We start from the raw sequence: 19,786 nt of genomic DNA on the forward strand, positions 1-19,786 counted from the left end.
GCAAGGTTACATTGCTGTAAGTGTAGTAAATAGCAATTAATCTCTTTAGTGGATGCGTCCAAAGGGTTGATGTTGTTACTGTAACAGTATACAGCAAACCTTTTCCACTTTGCTGCATAGCATGCTCTGGTAGTAGGACGTCTTGCTTGCTTAATGATTTCCATACAGTTTGGAGGTAAATCTAAGTATCCAAATTCTATGATCTCCGGAGACAGATCGCTAGGTTCAAGTGTTTGGGATCTAGGTGCATTATTTCTCCATGGTTCTGTGTAAGGTGCATGGGTAATAATTTTAGCTTTTGATGTGGCACCTGTGAGAGTTGCAGTAGCGTGATGAACCATGGCTGCCTTGCCCACGTGGGTGCTACTAGTATCATTGTCATTGAATGTTGTTGCAGTTTCCGAACCACTAATGGAATTAGTGGGAGAGGTGGAAAAGCGTAAGCAAATTTGTTGGACCAATTTCTCCATAGCGCATTGCCCTGGGACAGGTGGTGTGGGTACCTGGATGCGAAGTTTTGGCATTTTGCGTTCTGATGAGTGGCAAAGAGATCTATCTCTGGTTGTCCCCATTTTTGGAAGAATGGCTGCATTGTTTGGTTGTGCAGTTCCCATTCGTGTATTTGTTCTGACTCTCTGCTTAAGATGTCTGCTATCTGATTTTGAACTCCTGGTAGGTGTTCGGCAAACAGATAGATCTTTTGAGGAATGGCCCATCTCTAGATGTCCTGTGCTAGTCTGGATAGTTGGAGAGAGTGTGTCCCCCCCTGTTTTTGAATATAATAGATTGCAGTCATGTTGTCTGTTCTGATCAGGACTGCTTTGTTAAGGATTTGCATTTGAAAAGCCTTTAATGCTAGAAACACTGCTAGTAGTTCCAGATAATTGATGTGTAGTCTCTTTGCTGTACACTCCATTTTCCCTGCACTGTATATTTCTCCATATGCGCTCCCCATCCGGTGAGCGATGCATCGGCTGTTAGTATCACTTGTGGAATCGGTTCTAGAAACGACCGCCCCTTAGAAATGTTTGTTGTGTTCCACCACTTCAGAGAGCGATGTGTACGGTCGTCTACCAACACCAGATCTGTAATCTGACCTTGAGCCCGATTCCACTGTGTCGCTAGACACTCTTGCAGTGGACGCATTTGTAGTCTGGCATTTGTAGTCTGGCATATGGTATTAGCAGTATGCAGGAGGACATCATCCCTAACAGCTGCATGAACACCAGAGCTGTTAGTGAGTGTTGTGGTTGAAATTTTTGGATCAGCGTGGTCATTGTTTGGATCCTGATTGGATTGGGGTATACTTTGGCTTCTTCTGTGTCTATAGTAGCCCCTAGATAATGTTGAACCGTGTTTGGTTGTAGGTGGGATTTTGTGTAGTTCACCGTAAACCCTAGTTGGTAAAGCAAATGAATGGTCTTCTGTGTGTTTTGAAGACATTCTTCCTGTGACTTGGCTTTTATTAGCCAATCGTCCAAGTAAGGGAAGACATGTATTTGTATGCTGCAACCACTGATAGGCATTTTGTGAACACCCTTGGTGCTGTTGTGACCCCAAATGGAAGGACTTTGAACTGATAGTGTTGTCCTTCTACTACAAACCTGAGGTATTTTCTGTGGGCTTTGTGAATTGGGATGTGATAGTAAGCGTCTTTTAGATCCAGTGTAGAAAGAAAGTCTTCTTTCTTCAGTAAAGGAAGCACTTGTTGGAGCGTGACCATGTGGAAATGTTCTGAGTTTATGTATGCATTGAGAGGTTTGAGGTTTAAAATTGATCTTCGAGATCCGTCTTTTTGGGGAATTAGGAAGTATAGAGAGTATACTCCTGTTCCTTGCTGAGGTTTTGGGACCTTCTCTATAGCATGCTTTTGTAACAGTGATAGTACTTCCTGTTTTAACAATGTTAGATGATCTTGACTCATTGGACGCTGTCTGGGGGGGACGTTTGGTGGGGTAGCTGTGAGTTCTAGGCAATAACCATGTTGGATAATTTGTCTCACCCACTTGTCTGACGTGATGTTTTCCCAGACAGGTAGGAACTGTGATAAACGTCCCCCGACCGGTGTTATATGGTCTGGGGGGAGTTGTATTAAGTCACTGTTTTGGGGTTGTGGAGCTGCGGTTGTTATTATTTCCGCGACCTCTACCCTTGTTGTTGTTACCTCTGTAACTGCCTCTTGAATTACCTCTGGGTGATGTTGGTGTAAAATAGGTAGATTGCTGGATTGTGCCTGTATTCTTTCACCCCCCTCTATAGGTGGACCTACGAAAGGAACCCCTTTGAGTTGGCTGTTGTAATGCTCCCATTGATTTAGCCGTTTCTGTGTCTTTTTTTCATCTTTTCTAAAGTCTCATCTGTACCTGAGCCGAAAAGTGTTTTTTGATCAAAAGGTTGGTTCAATAAAGATGTTTGTACTTCTTGTTTGAACCCTGAGACCCTAAGCCATGCATGTCTTCTTAACGTGATACTGGTGTTGATGGATCTTGTTGCAGTGCCTGCTGCGTCTAAGGCGCACTTAATGGAAGTGTTGGTTATTATTTTACCTTCCTGTATAAGCTGGTCTGCCCTTTTTTGATGTTCTTTAGGGAGATGTGTGATGAGTTTTTCTAACTCGTCATAATGCGCTCTATCATAGCGTGCGAGCAGCGCTTGTGTATTAGCTATGCGCCAGCTGTTTGCTGCTTGGGATGCTACTCTTTTTCCCGATGCATCTATTAGCTTGGACTCCTTATCAGGAGGAGGAGCTTCTCCTGTAGATAATGAGTTTGCTCTTTTACGAGCGTTTGTGACTACGAGCGAGTCCAGAGGTACCTGTCCCTTGATAAATATTGGGTCTTTTGGGGCTGCCTTATATTTTTTATCAATTCTTGGGTTTAATACCCTAGCCCTCACAGGGTCTTTGAATATGTCTGCTGTGTGACTGAGAAGACCCTTTAGCATAGGTAGTGTTCCCGATGTTCTTTGTGCAGCAGGTAGCGTTTCTAAAAGGAAATCCTCTATTTGAGGTTCTGTATGTAAATCTACCTTATGGTATTTTGCTGCACTATTAATCAGCTGTACAAAACCTGTATTACCATCAGGTGGTGAAGGTTTTGAGGGGTATAATTGTGGGTCATTATCATCATCTGACCCTGCATCATAATTCTCCCATGGGTCTTCCTCATCTGGGGTAGTGTTGTCATCCCCATGAGGATCTCCCTCCCCTGTATCACTGTCTACATCTGTCTGAGGTGTAGATGGTCTTGGCGTAGAAGGTGGAGGAATAGCTGGCATAGTGTGAGGAATAGGAGAAGAGGGTGTGTCTCTAGGTCGAGGAGAAGGGGGAGGAGTTGTATTTGTCCCCATTGTTCTCTTCTTAGGAGGAAGAGTTTTGTCATCTAACTGTTCATTCTTCCTCTTTTTCTGTGATTTTGTCACCACCTTGCCAGTTTGCGGATCGATAAACAAAGTCTTTTGTTTTGGATCGGTCTGCTGCTCCTGTGTCTGTACCGAAGTTTTTGGTTCCGAAAGGTGTCTTTGCTTCTGACCGCCAATGTTCTGTGTTTTCGGCACCGAGAATTTACTCGATTCCGATTTTTCCGGTGTCGAGTAAGTCTTAGACGTCGAAGCATGTTTCGGTTTCGACATGGAATGTTTTGATGCCGGCTTTCCTTTGTATGGAGCTTTGGTGTCGATGTCGACCTTTCATCGGATCCGACATGGTGGGAGGCCGAGAGTTTCGGTTTTGTTGCCGGGCCCGAAAGCGGGGCGTCAGAAACTTTCTTCGGTGGTCTGACCAGGCTCGAAGGCGGGGTCGGTACCACACGGGGTCGGTTTTTTGGTAAGGGGACGTCGTCACTCACGGTTTGTTGAGCGTAGATTTCTTCGACATCAGACTCGTCCACTTCCGACCCCGACTCGTCTTCATGTTCCTCTTCTTCTTCGAGGTGCTGGTCCTCGAACAGCTCCGGGATTGCCCCCAACTGCATTCTCGAAACCTCATGTCTTCGGGCTCGACGGTTTCTAATCGTCGACTTGGAAGAGAATGCTGCGCAGGCTTCTCAGTCCCTGGATTCGTGTTCAGGCGATAAGCAGAGGTTGCACACCTCGTGTAGGTCCTTGTGTGGCAACTTAGCACCACACGTTGGACTTTTTTTTAATGGAGTCCTTTCCATGGACTCCGGGCTGGACTACGTCGAGAAAGGCCTCCCAGTCTCATCGACATAGAATAAATTGTTTATTGTTGGAGTCGAAACGCGTCGGAATGGAAATGAAATCGCGTTCGATAACAATACCGTCGAATTGGAAAGGGAATACGCGCCGAAATATCACTTTTTCTCGAAGTCGATCCGGAGCGCTTCGATCCTCATCCGAACCCGATGGTGGAAAAAAACAATCTAAGGATGGAGCCGATGCCCATGCGCACTAGCACCCAAAGGAGGAGTCACCAGTCTCCTGATGACAAAAGATTTCTCAAGAGAAAACCAAGTGCAATCATACGAGCCCAACACCAGATGGCGATCTATTCATAAATGTACCATCTGCAGCCCATATGCCTCGAACTTGTGGTTTTGTGTCCATACATACTAATGCCCTAGAGCCCAACAGTTATCCACCGTAGTGGTGAGTGGCGGCTTATCCGTGCTGTAGAGGCAAGGCTTCAGGTCCCGTCACTCGTCTACATTGTGGCAAGGGCAGAAAAGAAGGTTCCACAGGAAGCATCTCCGAGACCAACAACGGTAATATTAATATATACATGCAGGCCCGGTTCTAGCAGCTGGGCCTTGTGGGCCAGGCCCAACCAAACATGAACCTGGCCAACCAAACATTAGCCTGGCCCATCCAAACATTAACCTTGGCCCTCGCAGCGACGTCAAGAAAGCCAACAGAAAATGGGCACAATAATTAAAAACGTTCCTCTGAACGTTATTTTTCTTCTTCTTCTAGGAGTTGAGTGATTGGGCCTGGGCTCTTTCTCACATGCACCCGAATCACGCATCTCCTTTTAGAGAGGTGAGCTGTGACCCCGCCCACTTATCACTTATGCAGGTAGAATAGGGGCATGGCAAAGGGGAAAATCCTTTCTTTGGCACTAGGAAATATTTGCGTGCTGCTTGGATATTTTATTCTTTATTCAGCTCTGGAGGAAAGGTTTTTGTTTATGCTGATTCACCTTTCCGGACCCCTTCAGCTGCTTATTAGATCAGGATGTAAGACTGAGTTCCAACGGAGCAGGTAAGAGAATGAGTGCCTATTCCCCTTTTTTAAATCCTCAAAGGCCCAGCCAGATACATACTTGATGTATGCTTCGAGAATATGTCTATTTGTTCATATTTCTCAAATCTGTGAGGGCCCAGCAAGACACATACTTTGTGTGTGCAGTGTTTATTTCAATTAAATCCTTTGTATCATTTTCATGACTGGCTCTGCCACAAATGCAAGACAACAGTAAAAATGTCCAGATAACTCCGGTGATTAATGATCCTGCTAGAGAGCAATCTTTTGTCTGTTTGAAGTTTTGAAATGCAGATAAACTGTAGTTTATGTGGATAGCTCAGTGGGTTACTGCCTTTGTTACAGAGATCCTTTTGTTACTTGGAGTTCAGATGTTACAGTCCTAACACAGGAAAGTGACCTATGAACTGTCATCAAAGAGCTGCATACAAACCTGAATGGTATAATTAGAACGTTTTTATGTGCTGTGATATAGTTAGAATTTCCCCTGTCTTTCACTATTCTAATGTTGCTATAAGAGTTTGTTTGGGCAGATATAAATTGTAATCAGTAAAGCCAACCCCCCAACCACTGGGATATGCTTTATCTTGTGTTTGTTCTCCAGACCTAACCCTCTTAAAACATACTGCCCACCAGTATGGATGACATGTGATTCCTACAACTGATAATCCTCATTGGTTTATGTGACATTCCCAGAAGGCTGAATTTCATATTTGTATGATTCATTGTCTCTGCATAATGTGTATGTGATATAAAGTACTGTGAAACCCTACACTACGAGTAGCGCTATACAACAAATGTAATGCATATATGCGAGAGGGGCTACGGAGAGATGAGGGGCACTGGTGGAGGGTGGCAGTGAGGGAATCCGAGGAAGGGGTTATGGGGGAGGGGCTATGGAGCGATGAGGGGCACTGGGGGAGGGTGCAAATGACGTAATCTGAGGTGGTGGTCATGGGGTTTAGAGGTGCGACGGAGAGATGAGGGGCACTAGTGGAGGGTTGGTAGTGAGGGAGTCTGAGGAGGAGGACATGAGGGGGAGAGGCTATGGAAAGATGAAGGGCACTGTTGGAGGGTGGAAGTAAAGGGATCTATGGAGAAAGAGGTAATTGGTGGGGGTGCCAAAAAAAACTTTCTCACAAGCTGGCCCTGTAATGGCCTTTCTGTTGTTTATTTAATTAGCAGTCAGGTCATTAGGGCCACCGAAGGACATATTTTAAAGTGAGTGCTAATTATATTTTCCGTTATCTTCAATGTTGTAAGTTTGAGGATGACTTTACTAATATTTTTACCGGGAATAATGAAAAAGGAGCAGGATGGTAGCTGATTAGGGGCTGGGGCCCAAAGTCAGCTGTGAGATAAGGTGCATAGATAATCAGGCTTGGAAGGGCGTGTGCTGCAGAGTCCGGAGTCAGGTGGAGGTAGTAATGAAGAGAGATTCTCTCAGAAGGCTGGTAATGAAGGAGGCTTAGTAATGTTACTTGCTTGATACTCTCACCTCCGAAACCTCCTCTTCCCAACAAAGGGAACTTACATGAGATGCATTTAAAAAATAAAAATAAAACGTTTTGGTTGAATTTTTTTTTTTTTTTAAAGAGCAGGCAGGGGTCCTTGCCTGCTCTTAAATAATATTTTTGCATCCATTCACAAAGGGGAAGGGGTCCCTTGGTGACCCCTTCCTCTTTCCGAGTTGCTTACCACCTACTTGAAGTAGGTGGTAAATTGCAAGTATTTTGCAATTGCGGTCGCAAATCAATGATACATACAAATGCATCTCGCTATTAGGAAGGGACGCCCATGGAACGTCACTTACTAATACCCTCTTGCACAATAGCGTTTGTACATCCGAACAGGGTAGGTGAGGAGTGGTGTGCCGACTCCTGAGTGTGCAAAGACTGTTTGGCCACATAAACCTCTGGCTGGGCGGCGCCACGACCAATCATAGCTTGCAGTGTTGTGACTGGCTTAGGGGAGAGAGCCTGGCTGCGTGCTTCCTGTTTCTGTGTTTGATGAATATTATTAAATTAAACCCCCTACTCGACCTCCCTGTGTGACCCCTGCCCAAACCACCACTGCCCACTCTCGAGTTAGTTTGGCCACGACTGCCGCAGTGGCCCACCCGAATGCACCCATGGCCCACCCAAATAAAAATTCCTGGAGCTGGGCCTGTATACATGGAAGCTATAGTAGACAAATGTAGAAAAGTGGTGCTGATCACCTCTAAAGACAATAGAATCTTCATGTTCCCAGAAAGAACACATTTACTCTCCATTCTGAACAAAGTATACTTTTAAACTATGCAGCTTTATGTGATTTTTCAGACTTTAAAACAATCTCTTTTTAGGTGCCATGTTGCTCTTAAACACCATAGTTTGTGCAAACCTGCCGCTAGATGACAAATAAATCTAATTGCAACGAGGTACCAGCTATATTACCTGCTTCGCTAGCCAGTTCTGACCACCAGTTGGAAGCATGTCTCAATGAAAGGAAGTAAAACAGGCTCACAAGACACTGCGACACTTTCAGTGTAACTAACTCAACGTTTCCCGCCTGCTCTTGAGAATAAAACAAAGTCCGGTTTTACACAGTGTCTCTGCCAAGTTTTAAAGTCACCCTTTTGATAGTGAACAAAGCTGCCTCTCTGCAATGACCCATACCATCCGAGTACAGTAAAGGAACAAAATAGTGATAAATGGTCGGCCGTTGCATCAAACACACAAAAGGTGAAACAGGAATGTTTGCAACAAGTCTAACCACTGGCAAGTGCTCGGTGCAGCATTTCAACCCATTTTTCTCAGCCATAAGCAAATCAGTCATGGTCCAGCTCCAATAGGAACAATCCAGCCTGAACTCCCACGCCAGATCCTCCCGGAACCCGCACAGAAGCAATCCAGACGTGGGTCCCCTGTTCACTGCGCCACTGGAACCAAGTTGCACCCGACTGATAAGCACTAACAAGGGCTAAAGCGCTCTTGGGTTGCTTGTGTTCCGGTTGAGGGAGGACTTGGCAGTTCGAGCTGAACTGTTACTATTGGAGCAGGACCAAGGCTGATTTGCATATGACTGGGTCGACACTGAGGTGGCATGGTCTGCAAAATAACAATGGACTGGGAATCGGCCCAGAGAAATGGCCTGTGTTAGAGATTGATTCAAGCATTCCATTCTTTGTAAACATCAGTATCCTGTAAACAAATTCTCCAATGCGTGTGCGTGTAGTAGTTGAGAGAGCAATGCAATATCTTTCTTGGCATTTGCACCTTATTTAAAGGAAGCACCACCAAGAGAGATAGCCTTCCAGTGGCTATTTCATATACTCAGGTATACATGTGGCAGGCAGGGCGACCTGGGCATTAACTATAGCCAGAACAACTATATACATAATCAAAGAAGTATATAAGACAAACACCACATAAACAGCGACAAATTATCATAAAGGTACCATTTTTCCAATATCATCAGAACTTGAATTGCAAAAGAAAGTATTTTGTTTAAAGACTAACCAGTCTTTCTGAGGCTCACAGTTGTAAGAGAACGTTCTCAGAGTGTTTCCTATGACTGTATTCTCCTGAAGACTTCATGCGGGCCAGCCTGCTTCCTCCAGAAAGGTTACATACACCCCAAACCAAAAGTCCACCCTAAAGTTTGTAGCCAAAGAGGCTTTGTAGGTACCTTTTAGGGTTTGCAAAAAAACCTCTGCACTGCGCAGCCACGCCTAGTTGGGTACCACACCTCCTGTAGTGGCTGGGTATACGCATATAAAAATATAAATGGACTGAACACCAAAGTAGTCTAATCCGGAGTACAAAAAGTAAACTACATTTGGTAATAGTACTGCATGATAATATTAAAGTTGAACGTTATCACTAATCAAAGTAAAATTAGCGACATTTACATCACACAGTTTATGACCGAAACCAATCCATTCATGTACTAATCCTGATTCTGCAAAACCTCAGGAGCACAACATTCTCTGTGGAAAGTAAAACAAACAAGAACTTCCACAATCCTAGAGGTCCATTTGAAGCTTTTGAATGCACAGGGCTTTAACCCTCTGTTGAGAGCCCTGATGTGATCAATACTCGGCCATGCCGTTTTGCAGATGGTTACACGATGCCAATGTATTTATTTTACTAATCACCAAACCCATAATGTAGACTAGTTCCTTAAAGCACACTCAAACAGTGCAGATCTAGCAGAAGCTGCAAGAGTCTCTCCGGGGGGCCAGGAGGGGGATTGCTCCAAACCCCCACTAGCCGCACTCACCCGCTCATTCCCGCTTAACTCCGCTCTGGCTGAGAAATTCTCTGTGCACTGCAGGTGTGTTGGTTTTGCCAGTGTGTGTGTTTTAACTCTTCTCATACTTCCCACACAGGGAGAAGTATAATCTAGGAAAGTGTGATGGTTGGTGGGTAGATACGACAACACAATATCAGGAAAGGCAAATCCCAAGCCTCCCCCTGAAGGTTTTAACACAACCTACCACCATGTATACTTTTCCTTCAGACAGAGTAAATTAACTCCAGATTGGTTCACTTAGTTTCTCCATAATGATAGTATCAATAACTGTCCACCACTCTCTTCTTACGGCCTGCAAATTTCAAGGACTTTTACAAACATGTGCTCTCATATCAGGCGTGGGGCTGTAGACACCCCAGGGTTTAGCAGCAGTGCTTAATTTGAGCTGGTGTATTCCGGGGCACGGCACCTCTGCTACATAAATTTCAATAAATGCTTGAGACTCCAACAGGTAAGGAGGAAGCAACTGCCCAAGAAATGCCATCTGCTTACGGTGAGAAAACTGGCTAATGACATCACTTAATTTCCACGCTTGTTATATTTAGGCTCAGGGAGGTGCGATCGGTGCGACCGCACCAGGCGCTGAGTTCGGGTGGAGCGTTGTATTTGGAAGTATTGTGTTGTTTTAAAAGCACCTGCTGCCGCGTTCCAGAAATTTACATGCAACAATATAAATGTCAAGATAACTCTGGTGATTAATGTTCTTCTTAGAGAGAGATGATAGATGTTTGTCTAATGGAAGTTTAGACTTGTGGTAAGGTAGCGCAGAGGGTTAATATGCCTGCTGCAAACAACCTGTACTATTCAGATCACAAAGCACATATAATACCAATAGGCCAGTGGGTTACTGTTTTTTCTTGAGAGATCCTTTTGTAACTTGCAGTTTATAAATTGTAATCCTAACATAGAACAGTGATCTAAACCAGAGGCGCAACTAGAGCCAAATTTCGGCGGGGGGGGGGGCTAAGAAATAATTTCGGGGGGGGGGGGGGATGCTGAACCTTTAATCAGTAGGCAGGGTGGAGCTGCGGGGCTCTTAGAAGGGGTGAAACAACTGCAAGGCCTAACTAACATTCAAATGGTCTTTTAAAGACCTGTGAAACGTTTGGGTGCGGCTGTGTGTATGCCCGGGATCTGTCTCATCCCGGGCTGCCACACACGACGGGGGGAGGGGGGGCTGAAGCCCGGTGAGTCCAATGGGTGTTGCACGCCTGATCTAAACTGTCACCAAAGAGCTGCATAAAAACTGCAAAGCATAGATTAGAGTATGATTTTATCCCGTCTTTCATTATCCTAATGTTGGAAAAAGGGTTCATTTGGATAGAAATCAATTCTGATAAAAAAAGAACCCCCAACCATGGTGTTAAGATTTTTAAATTCAGTTTGTGCTTCTCCAGACCAAGCACTATTAAAATATACTGTCTACCAGATTGGATGACGTGACGCCTGTACCTTGCAGTCCTTTGTCTTATGGAACATTTCCTATACACTAATCTACACACCCATGTTTGATTGTCTTTGTGTAGTGTGTGTGATGTAAATTGCTCTGACATCGTACTCTAGCGTGAGTGGCAGCAGCGCTACAAAACGAATTAAACACAATTTAGAGAGAGTGGTTATGGAGACTTGAAGGGCGCAGTTAAAGGGTGGTAGTGAGGGAATCCGTAACGGAGATGGTTATTGGGGGCGCCAACAAACACTGTTGCACAGGGCGCCACCAACGCTAAAGCCGCCCTTTTTAGGTTTCGCTGGTGAACGGAGCCGTTAGGCTCCGCCTCCAGAGAAATCTATTGAGTACAGTAAGCACTCTGGAACACGCCCCCCCGTCCCATTGGCTAGCTCCATAAATGGAGCCTAGCCATTGGACGAGGGGCCTGTCCGTCAATGCCGGACCAGACACGGGGGCGTTCCCGAGATTCTTTGGCTTTGGCGACGTCACGCGACGCCGGGAACGCCCCGAGTCTCCTCCGGCCGGGCCGTGCTTGCTGCTGTCCTGCCTTGTGTCCCTCCTCCCGCCGTCCCCACGTTTCCCGCCTCCCTCCCGACGTCCGTGTCCTTTCCCGCCCCCCTCGTCCTCTCCCGCCCGCCCCCCTCGTCCTCTCCCGCCCCCCCCGTGTCCTCACAAATTGTGGTATCCCGTCCCGCCCGGGGGTCAACCGGCAGCTGCTCGGCACCTTGGCCGAGGCACGAAGGGGCTGCGACCGCATTGGTGGCTTTTCGGAGGCTCGTCGGCAGAGGCGCGCTCTGATTGGCCGCTGCAGTGGGCCTGTCCCCGTGAGCTGCGCCGCCGTTGGTTGGAGCCTCGCCGCGTCATCAGGATCTGCCCCGGGAGCCGCGCTGTGAGTGGCTGACTCCGGGGGAACCCTCGACGTCAGCGGAGGCCAGTGGGAGCTGCGACGGGGGCCGTGCCTGCGAGGGTGAGTCTTCGGCCCAGAAGCTGGGGGAGATCGCCTTCCACCCCGCACCCGGTATTGACACCGGCTGAAGAGAGGAAGCGCTGGGGGGCTGTGCGCTCGCTCGCCAAAGCGTCACGGACGTGCGCCTCGCCTCCCGAGTGCCCCGCATTGCGCGTGGGACCCGGGGATAACAGCCCAATACCCGATCTCCCTGATTTGAGGGGAGAAACCAGCTGAGGCAGGAGCGCTGCTTCTACAAATGCAGAACAAACCTCCCTTGCTGCTCGGGACGGGTCTCCTTATTATGCCCAAGTCTGCAGGTGAGTGACCTTCCCCCTCCCTCCCTTTCTCCTCCCGCCCCCCTCGTCCTCTCCCGCCCGCCCACCTCGTCCTCTCCCGCCCCCCCCCCCTCGTCCTCTCCCACCCCCCCCCCTGTCCTCACAAATTGTGGTATCCCGTCCCGCCCGGGGGTTTCTTCAGCCGGCCGGCCAATCCTAGCGCGGCCGGCCGGAAGTGCCCGCCCCCCCGCCGCCCAGGGGAAGAAGGAAGACGGCGGCCCACAAGAAGTATGGCGGCCCACGCGGGGCTCCCGTGGCCTGCCTGGAGGGAGCCCCGGAAGAAGCGGAGGACGTTGCCGGGCAGGTGTTGCCGAGTAGGACAGCTGCAGCCCCGCGCCTCCGCCCACGGTGAGTGCTGTGTTGCTCTTTGTGTATTTAAGACTTGGAATATGGGGCCTTGGTTGCAAAAAAGAATCCATGCGTGCACTCACTCTGTGTTTTTATTTTTCTTGAACACAGTTTTAATATAGAGATTGAAACTTTGCCCATTTGCACTCGCTTTGCATTTATCCTGCCTCCATACTTGAAGACGAATGCCATCTTAGTATCGTTGACACACCCCACAATGCAGTGGACATCTCTCTGGCTTTCTGCAGCTAACCCTGTATGCTTCATTCTGCTTAGTGACATGAGCTTCACTCTCATTAGCGGAAGTGAAGGTTTAAGTTATAGGCACATATTGAACATGCTTTGAAATGGCAACAGACAACTAATCCAACATAAGCAGGAGTTCCACACTTCAGAGAACGTTGGCTCGGAGATCCTCTCCCATAACATTACAGAGCGCCATTTCATTAAACATTTAATTACAAACCAAATAAAAGACATTTAAATAAGAAAATTAAATTTTAACGAAATTCAGGTTATAATGAAGGGGTAGGGTGAAGATTATGGATATGAAGAAGTCGTCCGGTTCAGAGATATGGTTCATAGATGAGTTAACCGTTTGAATGAAAGATAGCCTTAGGGTATGGGCAAGATTGTTTTTGATTAGGGAAGGGAATAAAGAATACAGGTTCATGTTTGGGAGTATGATAAGGACAAAGGCTTGGGTCTGGTCAGTGTTGAGATAAACATCTATTAACATATAAGGTCTGAGTAATAATTGGTCCAGAATAAGGGTTTGAGTGACGTTACTGTGAAAATAAGGGGGAGGGTAGTGTCATGGTTATGATAATCCAAAGGGTGGATTATGTTGGGTCAGGTTTAGGATTTGATGAAGTGTTAATAAAGTTGGGTAACCTCGCAGTATGGTCCCTGTAGGTGAGGTTCAGGTCAGCATTAAGGTTTAAGTATGTTTATGATGTAGAGTCGGATCAAGGCTAGAGTGCGTACATATGTACCTGGTATTTATATAGCGCAAACCTAGCCAAAACAAAGGCAGCAGAATGATGCACAGTGTGAAAGGCCAGGTTATGGTAAACAAGTGTTAGGAGAGGTGGCTAGTTTGTGGACTGTTAATGCATTGTGATTTAGTGTTTTGAAAGAGTTGGAGTAAGGTTTGTCAGAAGTATGGTTTGGTTTTAGAAAATATTTTGGGACATATCTTTTAAAATATTTACAATTTGTGGTGTTTTTAAAAAGAATCTGTGATGTCTTTGAACGCAAACTATAAACCAAATAATTTTCTACGACATGTCAGTGCAGAGTACGACAGGAGCTGTGGGTTCTTAGAAATTGGTTTGAATTGAGAAAAATAGGCACATAGGTGATGGTAAGTTCTATCACGAAGTAAGTTTGAATTGTGATGTACAGGTATGAGTAATGTCAATTTTTCACTTTTTTGCACTTTCTGCTACAGGGTGACGTTTCCCTAGTGCTGAAAGTAGTTCTTACTGTTAGCCAGTTGTGGTAATTTGTGACTTGGGAATGATGAAAATCACCTGTTGTCTACTGAGATTCAAACTTGTGTACGACAGATTGATGCATCAGAGGCTTAAATCCACTGAACTGTACTATTTGTCTAAAAGAGGAACAATTAGCTGGGTTATTTATCTGTATGTAGCGCGTTATCCTTTTTCTGTACTCTTCCTGGAATAGTTAAACCTGTTTTACAAAAAATGAAAGTTTTAATACATTTTTTTCTTCCAGACACTATAGGGAATAGTCTTTTTCTTTATGTTGCTGTTTAAAGGCATAATTTTGTAGTCGCGTAGATGGATTTTTATATGAAAGTTCAGTCGAATAATTAAATTCCTCTGTTTCAATACACAAAATACGTGTCTCTAGAAATCCAAATTTGTAATCATTTTGAGTGGCACTTTGCCGGAGATTTATCCCCTGTAGCCTCGAATTCTGAATCTGAATAGTTGTCAATTTACCTCCTTCTCCTGTTTCTCCTACCTTCGCATTGGGTTCCCTCAACTTGCAACTTTTACTATCCCCTCACCCCTTCCTGTAAAATCTTCGGTAGTGGTGGTTAGTTGGTCTCCTTCATTTCATGCCGTCAGCCTGAATTTTCTGTGTATTGTGGTAATATGGATACCTTTTCTGCTGCTCAGAGCTTTGTGCTAGTTCCTTCAACAATTTCTTCCCAACTCCTGTCAACTTCCAGTGGGAGCAACATAATAAAGTATAGGCGGCAAGTAGTGTATGGATAGACATGTATTCTATACCTTGGATCATGAGGATAATTCTGTGCTGTTGTGCCGTTCGGAAATTGTGTGACTTCATAAATTTCTCAAGTCTCTACCCTAGTTGACACTGCAAAGAATTTGTGCATATATGCACTGTTGTACCAGTGCGTAATCTGTGTTCCCTGCATTCCATGACGATTACCCAACCGTGAGGTACAGTGTGTAGTTTATTCAACGACAGAGTGTCTGCATAAATGAAGTAATCAGTGGGGTGAGTCGATCATCTTGGCGTATTATTTGCATAGTCCTCAAGAAATTGAAATGGTCCGTTTTCAGAGCGTTTTCCAAAATATCGTTTGCTTTTGCATGTAGTTCGTAGTTCCTATTTAAAGTGTGTGTGATATCAGACCACTATTCGGATTTTATGAACCGTAAGATATTTCTATGCATAGAAAACGACCTTGTAGCTCGAATGTGACACGCGCCTTTCGGTTTCTGGTGATAGGTTAGTGATGTCTACGGTTTTCTGTGCATAATATAGTTCTGCTCCATAGCTCATAAAAAGGTTGCCAGGAGTGTTTTTTTTCTGATTTCGATCTCTTGGGAGCTGCCATGGTGTTTGTCCTTTCTGTTTGGCCCAAGGCTAGTAGAGCTTGTCGTTCGAATGCTTTTGCTTTTATGGATGTTGGTAGCTAATTGTATGTCCAGTTAATTATGTGTCTGTTGCCCTGGGCTGAGAGAAGAAATTAGATGCTTTTATAGTCTAAGTGAGTATTCATGTGTGCCAGCAAGTTTCATATGGTATGTGTGTGAAAACTCTGCTTCTGTGCCACCCCTGACCTCTGCGTGGGGCTCTTTGCGTGTGTGTGGGGCTCTTTGCGTGTGTGTGGGGCTCTTTGCGTGTGTGTGGGGCTCTTTGCGTGTGTGTGGGGCTCTTTGCGTGTGTGTGTGTGGGGGGGGCTCTTGCGTGTGTGTGGGGGCTCTTGCGTATGTGTGTGGGGGGCTCTTGCGTGTGTGTGTTTGTGTGGGGGGCTCTTGCGTGTGTGTGTGGGGGGCTCTGTGTGGTGTGTTTGCGGGGGGCTCTTGTGTGTGTGGGGGGCTCTTGTGTGGTGTGTGTGGGGGGCTCCTGTGTGTGTGTGTGTGGGGGGCTCTTGTGTGGGTGTGTGTGTGCAAATGCAATACGTCTTGCATTTGCGACAGAGTAAGCTATTGGCATTGTAAATGAGAATGCCATTTATTTATCTGTTTTCAAAACCAACACATAAATAAAAAGTTTGGCATTTACAATGCCATTAGCTCAAACTTTTCCGAAGGCGAAACCGTTGCATTGTAAATGCTTGTTAAGCTAAGGAGATCGCGATGCTGCCTTCATGCTTTATTCATCCAACTTCTGTGTCTGTGGGAAAAGCAGACTGAATTGTCTCCGTGGACATTTGCACCAGACTGACACACACACATACACACTCATTTGACTGAAAATTAGCCAATGGGAAAGGAAAACTGAGTTTTTTTTAGCCAATAGGCGTCACTTCGAAACTGGCGATGCACGCGTGCGCCAGCAGGTGGCGGTGCGGGGCTTACCGTTTGTTGCTCCGCGGCCTCGAGGTGGTTCTTCTGCTCCCGCACAGGCCTCGCGAGAATCCCGGGGCACGCGCTGTCCTCAGTCACAGAAGAGGAGCGGGAAGAAAAGGGCTCAGCAGAGCTCGAAGAAACGGTAAACGGAACCACGGTATCTTCAATGATTTTCCGTTCCTGAAAAGATGGAACCAAAAGGAAGCAACAAGACCTTAGAACAGCGCAGACCACAATTATATGAGGTAACCGGTGCTTTTGAGGTAAATAAATACTAGTTTAAAGAAAAGATTTTTAGAAAAGGTGGTCGATGGCGTACTTCATAAGGCCTTTGTCATTTGTAGTATGGATTTTAACCACAATTACGAGCATTCCATCAGCTCACAGGACAACAGCTTTCAACATGAGCTAAACACTGGTTAGAGAACTATTAGACAAAAAAATGATAGCATTCGTACAGTAACCGCATAACATTAATTAAAACGGGGATGCTTAAGCAGAGCCAAGACAGACAAGACTATTAAAGCTTAAGTTCAGACTGTAAACAACATGTACAGGTAATTAATTGAATATTCAGGGGTATATAATGAAGAACGTCTGTGCACACAAACTGCTTATATAGTTAGAGGTGTTAGGTAAGTATGAAGCATAAAACACACAATAAATCAAATAGATATCTAGACGCCGAATCACACAAAATCACAGAAATGTATAGGTGCCCCACTAAGTCTGGTTTCCCTCACATTTCCCGCACTCACACCTGCATGTCCAACACTTAAAACCCCCTCATTACCATCACTGTCTTACAACTCGCTTTCAGTTTCCGAACTGACCAAATTCCACTGATAAGCTAGAACCCATATTTTGACCACTCAATGACAAGTCATCTGTAATAATTCATCTTCTCTTTCCTCCCCAGCACCAGACAGACCTGAAGTACTCCAGAAAGGACCACTCACACCCACAACATTACCATCTGAAAGAACACAACTTTTGCCACCACTTCTCGGCTCCCTCTCATCTGAATGAACAGCTTTCTTCACCAACACCTATTCCTCTCACTCCACCTTCTCCTCTCACTCCACCTTCACTGACTATTTTGATACTCACTCTCGTGGACAGACCGAATTTAGACAGACCTTTCTTAATTTGACTAGGACGTCTGAATTTCACAATATCACCAGATTCTAATTAGTGGTTTGGCATCATAATACACCTTACTATTCTCCTGTTTCATTGTCACCCTCTGCTTAACTAGGTCTACAATTTCACATGACATCTTGTCACATATCCATCCTGGCCTAATGCTAGACTCGGATTCTTTCCCTCACAACTTGAAGGTAACAGTCCAGTTGTAGAATGAGGTTTTATATGGTAGTTCCACAGCGGCTATCAAATGGTATCTTCAATATCTAACTCGGATTGCACAGCAAGCTGCAAAAACTCCTTGAACATTATGTTTGCCTTCTCAACCAAACCATTTGACCTGGGACTATATAAAGAAACAGTGATATGTGAAATGCCTAAAGACTTTAAAAAACATGCTGCACTCGGATGAAAGAAAATGCACACCATTATCATATACTATCCATTTAGGATACCCTTCAATACTGAATACAGATAAAAAAAAAAACAGCTGATTTGGAATCAGTGCGGTCAACAAATTTGTAAAAATATCCACTTGTAATGATAATAAGAACAATTATTCTTTATTCCTTTATTTCGATACTATTGTTCAATAAAAGGTACATTAAAAACATTTACACATTTTATCATAGAGCATTCACATTGAAATACATAATCCTCTGATCTAATTTTCTAATTCGTAATTTCATTCGGGAGGGATGTTTAAAATCAAAGTTTTACAATAAATACTTAAGAATAAAAAGGCACGTATCAAAACGTAAAAAAACATGATCTAGCAATTAACATCGTATTTACAATTAACAATTAGATAATTAATTAAATTGAATAAATTAATTAAATTCGGCAGATATCGTCCCCTGGCCATGGTTTGGCTCCAGCGTCCCATTGTGTTCCCTATTTTCTTACGTCTTTATTTAAATGCACATATGAATCTAGAGCTTCTCACCCGCCTTAATCCTAATAAAATTAACTGCTAACAAAAATCTACTTATAGCAAAAACAAATACTTGGCTAGTGTTTGATTTTAATATCCTTTCCGCCACCTGGCATGATCTCACACCTATGTTTCTACAAACTGGCTTTATCCATTTTTCCCTTGCCTTCCCATAAGCTGAGCAGAAAAAAAGAACATGAGTAATCTCTTCCCTTTTACCCCCAGAACACAAGGTACATAAATTGCTACCATCCTTAGTCCATCCTGCCACATATGATTTTAACATTAATATACCATATCTTGGCTTCAAGTATAGTGTTTTGGCAAGAGGAGGGTTTATCTCATTGAGAAAGGGTTCAAAACTTGGACTCATTTTAAACAACAGAAAATCACTGGTAAATAAACCATTTGCTCTGTCATATGGTCCACTCTGTTCCATATGAAACCAAAATGACCTTTTTAGAACCCTCTTAGAGCTTTTTGTCATTTCTAAGGGATTATTCCAGAAATGTACAAGACCAATCGTTATCAGCCAGGACTTAACATGATTAAACCAAGTAAGGCGGTTATAGATATCTAAATCCTTTATCTCAATAAGGGCTGCCCTTTAGTCCGCTAACTCTGGTGCTATCCATATCCTGACCCAAAACATTAGTGGTCTTAAAATTACATGGTAATCAGTTCGCTTCACATTGAGATCCAGCATTAATGGTGTTAACGGAGTACGAGTTGGTCATTTAGGGAGTGCTCTATAGAATTTTTTTTCATTCAACTCAAACTCTCTTTTACATGCTGAGCCCCACAGTTCAGCTCCATAGATGGCAGCACAATGGGCTTTAAACTTAAAAACCTCGCGCACTGGCAACACAGCTTTATTATGACTGTTACCATGTTTTTTTAAGATCGGAAGTGCGTTTTGCGTAAGCAGAAGCTTGCTCTTTTCAATCTGGGTTTTTCAAGACATTTTTGAATCAATTGAGACTCATAGGTACGTAAAATTTTGAACATATTCTATTCTTTGTTTATTTAGTACCATGTGTCCGGAAAAAGACCTGTGCGGATTTATCGCAATAAACTTAGTTTTACTGGTATTGATATCTAGTCCTTTGTTGCTGCAAGAGATTTGAAAAGTGTTAGTAAACATTGCAGACCCTTCGGTGTTTGCGACACTAATATAGTATAGTCCGCAAATAGGAGAGCGGGTATAGTCTCTCCTCCTAACTTTGGGGCTTCATTACTACAATCCTTCAAAAAACTGGGAATATCATTTACAAATAAGGAGAACAGAGTTGGTGCAAGAACGCATCCTTG

General features: G+C 44.6%; 1 protein-coding gene across 7 annotated transcripts in view; it reads right to left on the minus strand.

Annotated features, from left to right (window-relative positions):
- Positions 1 to 19,786, minus strand: part of LIMCH1 (LIM and calponin homology domains 1) — an 892,718-nt gene that overhangs the window by 57,645 nt on the left and 815,287 nt on the right. For all 7 annotated transcript variants that reach the window (XM_086962709.1, XM_086962710.1, XM_086962708.1 and 4 more), the window contains one exon: positions 16,405 to 16,575. In XM_086962709.1, the coding sequence (XP_086818835.1) occupies positions 16,405 to 16,575 (171 nt within the window). The remainder of the gene's footprint in view (positions 1 to 16,404; positions 16,576 to 19,786) is intronic.

This window comes from Lissotriton vulgaris, chromosome 3_1, assembly GCF_964263255.1.
Source record: "Lissotriton vulgaris chromosome 3_1, aLisVul1.2, whole genome shotgun sequence".
NCBI classification, from domain to species: Eukaryota; Metazoa; Chordata; class Amphibia; order Caudata; family Salamandridae; genus Lissotriton; species Lissotriton vulgaris.